The 11090-nt window shown below is 38.3% G+C and overlaps 1 protein-coding gene across 1 annotated transcript; it reads right to left on the minus strand.

Annotated features, from left to right (window-relative positions):
• Positions 1-3359: 3359 nt before the first annotated feature.
• Positions 3360-4403, minus strand: LOC138903214 (uncharacterized). The gene is made up of 3 exons (XM_070191146.1): positions 4303-4403; positions 3794-3933; positions 3360-3736 (listed from the first exon to the last, which is right to left on the minus strand). The coding sequence occupies exons 1-3, from the start codon at positions 4401-4403 to the stop codon at positions 3360-3362; spliced, it is 618 nt and encodes a 205-aa protein (XP_070047247.1).
• Between the last annotated feature and the right edge of the window lie 6687 nt (positions 4404-11090).

The following is an 11090-nucleotide window of genomic DNA, read 5'->3' on the forward strand; positions in this document are numbered from 1 at the left end:
GAGAGAAGAGGGTTTCGTAACAGTTTATATATAGTTCAATCAATATCAAAGCGGTAAAAAGCGACATTTAGCACATTAGGCCCAAACATGTAATATTAGAGAATCACAAGAAAGCCAAGCCTAACAGTTATTCTAAGCTCGAATTCTGAACCCTGAACCAGAGATTCTGGGTTCGTTTCCCCAGCAGAGTCACCAGAGCTGTCACACCTCCTTTTTCCCGAGGGGATAGGGGATAGGGGAGTTTTTCCAATTTAAGTGACATTATTCGAAATGTATTATTTATTTATTCAGAGTCGCCACTTGGAATAATTTATGGTGTCCCAAGTCACCGATTTATTTTAGAATCCCAAATCGAGGAAATTTGACTCTTATTTTTGGTCCGCGAACACAGAAGACCGGGTAAAGAATTCTGTTAACCCGGGAGAAGGTGTGAGTTATTTCTTGAACAAGTTATGATGTCGTACACTTGTCATTTGGTACACATTGCAAATCACGCCACGTGAAAAGCACCCGCGATTTACAACATGTTTATTATTATTATTTGAAGATATGGTCAAGTCGCGTGAAACGCGCACTCGAATTAGGATTTACGTATCGTGACCATGCCACGGGAACCGTACACATGGCCACGATAATTTATTAATCGTGCCTAAAGCAAGCTATGAAGTTTATGAATTATTTATCTTAAACTAATTTGAGATTTATAAAGCCATAAGAGTATGTTATTATAGAAAAGCATGAAATAGATTAAATTAATTATACAAGAACTACAAAAGGGGGCCATTCTATGAGATTAATGGGCCTAGCAAATTTCAAGTTTTGGCCCAAAAATAAAATAACTTTCTTCATTAACTTTCTTCATTAGCTTATACCTCACAACTCCACTTCCTTCAACAACCCATGTGTCTAGGCCCAAATATTGGATCTTCACCGGTGACATAATTCTAATTAAATTTGTTTAACAACTTAACTCTATACTTTAGACAATTGACAGCTTAATTTAAAATAAAAATGGAACTACTAAAGCTTATTTATTAACACATGAATGACTAAATAACCAAATAGAGACATTACATTGCTTGAGCTTCCATTTCAATAAGATTTTTTTTTATAAACAATCACAACTCACTTATCAATTAGCAAATTTCATTAAACTATTCATGTATGAACCCTTTTTTAAGAGAACATGCTAATGAACTAAAATAAATATACAAAGAGGAAGTTAAAAAATTGGCATGTTTAACAGAGAATAATTTCATTCATTCAAGATATAAATGAACACCAAAGAACACTAAAAGAAAAAGAAGCAACTCATATCATTAATCAAAACAAGATAAGAAGTGGGCCTCAAAAGTTGAATATGAAACTTTACGGTTTTCCAACTTTGAATCTTAAACTCATTCAGACCGCACGCAAGACCTCAAATGGAGCATCGAAACTCGCCGACGACCTCAACTAAAAACCTCACTAATTCGACTGGGTTTGGATGGTAGTTTATGGTATTAAAAGGGCTGCTCTATGGAGGTTTAAATGTTATTTTTGGGTGGTGAAGCTGCTGGTTTTTTCGAAAGAAAGACGATGAAAGAATGACACAAGTAGAAATTCCCTTATTCTAAAAGAAGAAAATAAATTTCTCTCAATTCTCTCCTCCCTCTTTTTTCTCTCTCCCTCTCCCTTTTTTTCATCATATTTCTCTTCTATTTATAGAATTGTTTTTCGGAATTTTTAGTTTTTTATTTTTTATTTAATTTTTTATTTTTAATTAAAAAGAATCTCCAATTTCCATTTTTCTTATTTTTTTAAAAAATAATTCCCCACTTTACTTTACTTTTATTTTTTAATTTCTCACTTTTTTTTACTTTTAATATATTTAAAATCCCACTTTTTACTTTTCTTTTTTTATTTTCCACTTTTTTTACTTTTCTTTTTTTATTTCCCACTTAGTTTTACTTTTAAAAAAAATAAAATCAGATACCCTTACTTTTATTTTTTAATTTCAACTTTATTTTACTTTTTATTTTTTAAATTTCCACATTCTTTTACTTTATTTTTTAAATTTTCCACTTTCTTTTACTTTTTTTTTATTAAACAATATCTACCTACTTTTACTTTTACTTTTACTTTTTAATTTTATATTTCTACTTTTCCTATTTTTTAATTCCCATCCGAAATTTGTTTTTTTTTTAAAATAATAATTAATTTTTATTTATTTTCGGTTTTAATTCATTTTATTTAAAAATAAAGATAAAAATAATACTAATAGTAATAATTGACCTTTTAAATTATTAATAATTTTTCTATATATATATATATATATATATATATATAAGTGTAACAAAGCTAAAAAATATATATTAAATTCTGAAAATATTTACATAGTAGAAGGTGATAAAAATTCAAATATAGTAAAAAATTAGGTGCTCACAGGCGCACCTACGCTTTTCCCCCGCTTCTGCGAAGCCTGCCCAACATCTCCCTTTCGGCATCTGCGCCCTAGGTTTTGCATCTGCGGGCTCGCATATGCGACCTCCAACTCGCACTTGCGCAACCTGCCTAGCCCAGCATTGCCCGTACCTGCGAACTCCCCACGCGCACCAGTGGCCTCGCACCTGTGACTCTTTCTTCCGCGGGTGCGAAAATAGCAGTAGCAGCAGCTTCAACTGCATTTTCCAACTTCGACAAATCCGTTAACCACCCCGAGGCCCTCGGGGCCTCAACTAAAAATACCAACAAGTCATATATCAACATACCAACTTAGTCGAACCTTCGAATCACTCAAAACAATATCAAATCATCAAATTACCCTCGGATTCAAGCCTAATAACTTCTAAATTTTTAAATTCGGCAACCGATGCCGAAACCAACCAAACCACGTCCGAATTACCTCAAATTTTGCACACACATCACAAATGACACTACGAACCTACTCCAATATCTGGAATTTTATTCCGGCCCTGATATCAAATTTTTTCACTGCCGACCGAAATCGCCAAATTTCTAATTTCGCCAATTCAAGCCTAATTTTACCATGGACCTCCAAATCACATTTTGGATGCACTCCTAAGTCCCAAATCACCTAACGGAGCTAACGGAACCATCAGAATTCAAATTCGAGATCGTTTACACATAGGTCAACATCCAGTTGAGTTTTCCAACTTAAGTTTCTATTTAAGAGACTAAGTATCTCAATTCACTCTGAAACCACTCCGATCCCGAACCAACTAATCCGATATAACATAATATAGCTGAATAACACAAAAATAAGTAGAAATGGGGAAAATGGGGCTATAACTCTCGAAACGACCGGCCGGGTCGTTACATCCTCCCCCTCTTAAACATACGTTCGTCCTCGAACGAGTCTAGTAGGAGAACATACCAAAAATCACATCATCTGAAGCAATAGCGTCTGGCCTAGCTAGGAGAGCATAGAAATGGGCCTGACCACCCTCTGATCTACCTCCCTCTCTCGGGCGACCCATAGTTGACTGGGCTCCGTCCCTAGCTGGCTGAACTCCACCCTTAGCTGGCTGGGCGGGTGGTGGAGGAACTGGTGCTGGTGCCGTTGGCCGAGTACTCCGCTGTGGAGTCCCACCCAATAGCCTAGGGCAATATCTCGCAATGTGACCAAAATCCCCGCACTCAAAACAACCCCTCCTCTGACGAAACTGCTGCTCTTGATGCCCAAAAGAATTACCCAATGATACGTGAGCGGGTGGGGCATAATGAGAACCCTGCGCTGGCAATGCACTGAATGATGAATGACTCTGCTAAAACTGGTCCTGCTAAAACTGACCTCCTTGACGAGAACCACTGAAACCACCCTGACCACGAGGCCTCTTAGCCTCCCTCTCAGCCCTCTCCTGACCTCGAACCATCTCAATCTGTCGAGCAATGTCGACAACCTCATCAAAGGTAACCCCAGATACTCTCTCCCTGGTCATAAGCAATCGAAACTGAAAATTGAGGCCATCTATAAACCTCCTGATCCTCTCTCGGTCTGTGGGAACCAACCAGACCGCATGACGAGCTAACTCGGAGAACCGCATCTCATACTGTGTAATAAACATATCACCCTGGCGAAGCTGCTCAAACTGCCTGCGCAACTCCTCTCTACAGGACTCAGGTACAAACTTCTCCAGAAAGAGAAGAAAGGACTGCTGCCAAGTAAGGGGTGCTGCGCCAACAGGCCTACGCTTCTCGTAAGTCTCCCACGATCTGAGTGCAGCCCTAGAAAACTGAAAGGTAGTGAATGAGACCCCACAAGTCTCCGGAATACCAGTAGTACGGAGTATCCTCTGACACCTGTCTAAGAAGTCCTGAGCTTTCTCTCTCTCTGTGCCACTGAAAGGTGGTGGCTGGAGTCTCCCAAACCTCTCCAACCTACGCTGATCATCCTCAGGCATAGCAGGAACCACATAATCCTGTGCAGCTACAACCGGTTGGGTTGGTGGTGCCTCCGGTGTCTGAAGTCCCTATACAACCTGCTTAGGTGTGCGAGCGATGGGAGTCTGAGTGCCTCCCCCAGCCTGAGAAGTGGCTGCGGCCGTCGAGATAGAGACCGCCTGAGCAAGGCCGGTACATGCAGTCAGAATCTGAGCTAGGGCCTCCTGAAGGCCTGGAATCACAATAGGCACAAGTGGTGCCTAAGCTGGTGCATCAAAAACTGGAACCTGGTCCTGATCTGGGACAACTGGTGGATCTGCAGGTACTTCCCCAACTACTATACGAGCTGCACCTCTGCCCCTACCACGGCCTCTACTGCGGCCTCGGCCTCTCGCGGCCCGAACTGGTGGCTGTCCCTCTTGACCAGTAGCACGAGTCCTCACCATCTGTGAGAGAATGAAATACAGATGTTTAGTTACTAGAATACATAGAACACACGATAAGAATCTAAGAATGTGAAATTTTCCTAAAGGTTCTGCAACCTCTCGAAGATAAGTACAGACGTCTCCCTACCGATCCGCAAGACTCTACTAAATCCGCTCATGACTCGTGAGACCTATGTAACCTAGGCTCTGATACCAACTTGTCATGACCCAAAATCTAACCATGGTCGTGACGGCGCCTATCGTGTTACAAGGCAAGCCTACTTCCCAATATATTACTACTAAACCGATTATAAGAATTTAATAAAATATTTCTAACATTTGAATTTTTCATAAACTAAATCAACTCTAAATATAATTATAGAAATACAGAAGCGAGCCCCAAACATCGGGGTGTCACTAAGTCATGAGCATCTAAACTTATAAGCTAAGATATATAAACTCTCTAACTGTCCAAAAGAAGAAATGACAAAAGGAGTAACAAGGTCCTGCGGACGCTAGCAGCTACCTTGCAATCTCCACAGATAGCCGGCCTGAACTCAATGATCGCCGCGCTGTAACTCACATGGATCTGCACATAAAGTGCAGGGTGTAGTATGAGTACAACCACCTCAGCAAGTAACAGAAATAACTAAGAAACTGAACAATAATGTCGAGCTAAGTAAAATAATCCAATTATTCATTTTCACAATTTAAAAATAAATAGAAATAAACAGGTGCATTCCATAACTCAGTAAATGCCACAAAGAAGTTTAACAAATAAATGCAGCAACAACACAAATAAATACAACCTCACAGTAGTGTCACTCAATCACTCATCACTTGCACTCAGCACTCAACATTCAAAATACTCAACACTCTGCGCTCACTGGGGGTGTGTACAGACTCCGGAGGGGATCCCAAAGCCCAAGCGCTAAGCACGGACAACTCACGTGCCATTATATCAATACCTGGATCCGCACGATCAACTCACGTGCTACGCGGACAACTCACGCACTATGGTATCAGTACCTGGAGCCGCATGGTCAACTCACGTGCTACGCGGACAACTCATGCGCTATGGTATTAATATCCTCACAACCAGGCCCTCGGCCTCACTCAATCATGTACCTCACTAGCCTCACCATCATCAACAAATAAGGGAACACAACCCACATCAAGTATCATAACATATTAGCAAATAATAGAGACTGAGGTAAATATGTACAATAATTTCTATGACTGAGTACAAATAATGTGATCATGAATAAAGCCTAAGCATTATCTCTAACATGAGGGCAGACAAGTTCAACAACAAGTACCTACGTAAACACAGATGATGGCCATGAGGCCTCACGGGACGGACCAAGTCTCAATCCCTCGAGGTATACACCCACACGCCCATCACTTAGCGTGGGTATCACCTCTAAATAGTCACACGATATCAAATTCTCCGGGTTTATACCCTCAAAGCCAGAGTTAAAACTGTTACTTACCTTAGCAGCGTAAAAATCCTACTCCGGTTTGCCGTCGTCTCTGGACTCGGTCTCTAAATGCTCCGAATCTATTCACAATTAGTACAATATCATCAATACGTGCTAATGGAATGAATTCCACAAGAAAAGCTACAAAATTAGACCAAAACCCGAAATTGGCTCAAACCTGGCCCTCAGGCCCACGTCTCAAAATCCAACAAATTTTACAAAACTAAAAAGATCATTCACTCACGAGTCTAATCATACCAAATTCATCAAAATTGGATATCGTTTGGTCCTTCAAATTCTTAAATTACTCTCCAAAAATTCCAAGCCCTAACCCCCATTTTCATTAATTACAATGACTAAACAACAGAATATCATCATATATACAAGTATTAAGGCTCAAGCAACTTACCTCACTGATAGCCCTTGAATAACCCTTCAAAAATCACTCCAAAAGCTCCACAAACCGACTTGAAAATGGTGGAAATGAACCAAATTCGCGAAAGGTTCTATTTATGGTTTCTGCCCAGGTTTTCCGCACCTGCGGGCTCTTTTTCCGCGCCTGTGGGACTGCACCTGCGGTCAAGGCGCCGCATCCGCGAACTCTACTTAATTCCCTAGCCTTCGCACCTGCGCTCCAGGCCTCGCATATGCGGGCTCGCAGGTGCGGCCAAATCCTTCGCTCCTGCGCTCCTGCCTGGCCTCATATTTTCCCGCATTTGCGCAGAAAATTCTCGCGCCTACGAAGGCGCACCTGCGCTTTCCCCCCGCTTCTGCGAAGCCTGCCCAGCATCTCCCTTTCCGCATCTGCGTACCAGGTTTCGCACCTGCGGGCTCGCAGATGCGACCTCCAACTCGCACCTGCGCAACTTGCCTAGCCTAGCATTGCCCGCACCTGCGAACTCCCCACGCGTACCAGCGGTCTTGCACCTGCGACTCTTTCTTCCGCAGGTACGAAAATAGCAGTAGCAGCAGCTTCAGCTGCATTTTCCAACTTCGACAAATCCGTTAACCACCCGGAATCACCCCGAGGCCCTCGGGGCCTCAACCAAAAATACCAACAAGTTATATATCAACATACCAACTTAGTCGAACCTTCGAATCACTCAAAACAACATCAAATCATCAAATTACCCTCGGATTCAAGCCTAAGAACTTCTAAATTTTTAAATTCGGCAACCGATGCTGAAACCAACCAAACCACGTCCGAATGACCTCAAATTTTGCACACACATCACAAATGACACTACGAACCTACTCCAACTTTCGAAATTTAATTCCGACCCCGATATCAAATTTTTCCACTGCCGATCGAAATCGCCAAATTTTCAATTGCGCCAATTCAAGCCTAATTCTACCACGGACCTTCAAATAACATTCCGGACGCACTCCTAAGTCCAAAATCACCTAACAGAGCTAACAAAACCATTAGAATTCAAATCCGAGATTGTTTACATATAGGTCAACATCCGGTTGACTTTTCCAACTTAAGTTTCTATTTAAGATACTAAGTGTCTCAATTCACTCTCAAACCACTCCGATTCTGAACCAACTAACCCGATATAGCATAATATAGCTGAATAACACAAAAAGAAGTAGAAATGGGAAAAACGGGGCTATAACTCTCAAAACGACCGGCTGGGTCATTACATAGTCAAAGGAAGGTTTGACTCTATTATTATTGGTCTATGAAAACAAAGTCCGGGTAAGGAATTCTGTTGACCGGGGAGAAGGCGTAAGGAATTCCTCGAGTTACGTGGTTCTAGTACGGTCGCTTTATTGACTACATTTGGCTTATATTATTTTTGGATAACCTGTGTTTTATTGGTTCTCATATTTTACTTATGTCCTTTTATTGCTTAATTATATTTATGAAAATTATCTTGAAATAAGTCACGCGTACGTGTACTCATTTTTGTTTGGCGTCAAAAATCATGTCACGCATACATGTATACAATCAATAACATATTTATTATTATTCGAAGTTGATTGGTCAAGTCATGTGAACGCATACTTGTTTTATTTTCCTAAACTAATTTGAAATTATTGTAAGACCAAGAGTTTATGGATAGGAAATTATTTGGAAGTCAGGAAATATATTAGTTATTTAAAGTATTGAAAAGTCATCCACACTTAGAAATATTTACAACTTACTACTCTATCTTTGAAATTAGGAGACATTTATCCATTATGGAAGAATGAGCTAATTATTAGTCTAGTCACAACATTATTGGTCATGACAGATTTATACTCAATCCAACCCATGTCTAATTCTTTATTTCCTATTAAATGTGATAACTCATTTCTGGTTCAATTACTTGAACTCCAACGCATGGCCCGTTAATATGGCAAGATCTTCATTCTTAATTCTAAATAGAAAATCTCATTAAGATGAAATTCTATTCAAATAATCTGTTGACAAATCGTTTGAAACATGTAAAAAGAAACTACAACATGATAATGTGTATAAATAAAACAACACAAAAAATTATCATATGAACCTCTATAAGAACATCACACGAAATAATAAAATAACTAACAAAGGGAGGGTAAGCAATGAACCTTTAAGAAAAAAACTTCCTTCAGAATTTGATTAATACAAAAATAATTCTGAGCCGAGCAAATACACCAAACCAAGGGCAAATCTGCAGATGAGCAGAAAATCTAGCGACGAACCTTCTAAAATTTGAGCCCGGACCAAAACTCGACTGTACCTCGTGAGGCTGCTGGTTTTTGCCGTGAGAGAGAGGTGACTATCAATGAAGCTTCACAAGGTATTTTTAGGCTTGAGTTTGAGGTATTTTTGGGTCTTAAACAGGGCGATGAATTGCTTGAATTTCCGAAAGAAATAATGAAACAAGTAGAAATTCACTTAGCGCAGAAGAATTTTTTCTTTCTCTTAATTCTCTCCTCTATTTTCCCTTCCTTCTCCTCCTTTCTCCTCACATTTCTCTTCTATTTATAGGAAAAAAAATTGGAATTCTTTTTGATTTTTTTATTATTTAATTATTTTATTATTTATTAATTAAAAAGAATTCCCACTTCCTATTTTTCTTCTTTTTTAAAAAAAAATAATTCCCCACTTTCATTTACTTTTATTTTTTAATATCCCACTTTTTTTTACTTTACTTTGTTTTTTATTTTCCACTTATTTTACTTTTCTTTTTTTAATACTTTTATTTTTTTAAATATCCACTTTCTTTTACTTTTTTTAAAATTAAATTTCAGCTACCTTTAATTTTATTTTTTAAATTTCATCTTTCTTTTACTTTTCATTTTTTTAAATTTCCACATTCTTTTACTTTTATTTTTTTAATTTTCCACTTTATTTTGCTTTTAAAAAAAATAATTTCCACCTACTTTTACTTTTAATTTTTTATTCCATAATTTTAATTTTCCTATTATTTTATTCCCATCCTAAAATTAAAAAAATATTTTTTTTTTTGTTTTTTTTAAAATATATTTTGTTTTAAAATAAAGATAAAAAATAAAAATAATACTAATAGCAATAATTTGACCTTTTAAATTATTTTTAATTCTTACCCTATATTAAAAAAATGTAACAAAGCTAAAAAAATATATATTAAATTTCTAAAAATATTTACATAGGAGAAGGTGGTAAAAATTCAAATATAGTCAATAATTAGGTGCTCACAGCTGCCCCTCTTTGCTTGGAAATATGAAGAGTTTTTAGGCAAAGACTAGATGGGCCATGTGACTAATTTTTGACCAAACCGTTATTCAAAAGGAAAAGAAATAAAAGATAGGGTGTAACCGAGTCCTGGTTTTGGACTGCCTACATATCCCGGGTTATAGGAGAATCAGGTCACGTGTAGTTCAAGGAGAATGGTGGAATGATGAGTTGAGGAGTCGAGTGAGGTTCCGTCGAGGCTCCGGTCCGCGATCCTACTATTATATATAAAAAAATGAAACAAACCTATCAGCTATAAGTTACAAGATTCCTATCTATGAGTCTTATGAAACTTGATCTTCAGTCTTGAATGGTACTTCATGCAGACTCTGATCTAAACCTTGATGCTAGCTAGCTGTAGGTGTTAGTTCATTGTTCTATAGCTTCTTCTAATCAAAATGGGACTCTAATGCTCGTTGCTTCAGTCATATCTTGAGTATTCCACATCTTTTCAACTGCTTTTGCATTTTGGATTCACATATTTTTTCTTTTCTTTTATTCTGAACCCTGTGCCTCGAAGTAAAACCTACTCAGACACTAAAACAAACAAACGAACGAAATTTTTCTGCCCCAGTTTACAATAGAAAAATTTCGTGAGTTATTGTAACAAAATTCTAAACTAGTTCTTTATTGAAAGCAATAAAAGGTCGGGAATGGTGTACCCCGAAAAAAAGAAAACAAAGACTAGGGAATTGAGACCCTATGCATAAAATGAAAGAAACTAAGGAGTGGAGACCCTATATTGAAAAATCGACTAGGGATTGGTGTACCCTGATACTGGTAAGTAAATGTAACAAGGGGTTGATACCCTGTATTACGGAAAACGAATGTAATCAGAGGTTGGTACCCTGTATTACTAAAAGGAAATGTAATCAGGAAATGGCACCCTGTATTACGGAAAAGAAATGTAACCAGGGGTTGGTGCTATGTATTAATAAAATGAAAATGATTCCCCTAGGCGAAAAGGTTCTACCTGGGTTAAACTACGAAAAACGAGCCTGGGTGAAAATTACTTCTACCAGGAATATGAGCTGGATCCCACTAGGCGAAAAGGTTCTACCTGGGTTAAGTTAAGAAAAACAAGCCTGGGCGAAGAATACTTCTACCCGGAGC

This window comes from Nicotiana tomentosiformis, chromosome 12 (genome assembly GCF_000390325.3).
Source record: "Nicotiana tomentosiformis chromosome 12, ASM39032v3, whole genome shotgun sequence".
Taxonomy (NCBI): domain Eukaryota; kingdom Viridiplantae; phylum Streptophyta; class Magnoliopsida; order Solanales; family Solanaceae; genus Nicotiana; species Nicotiana tomentosiformis.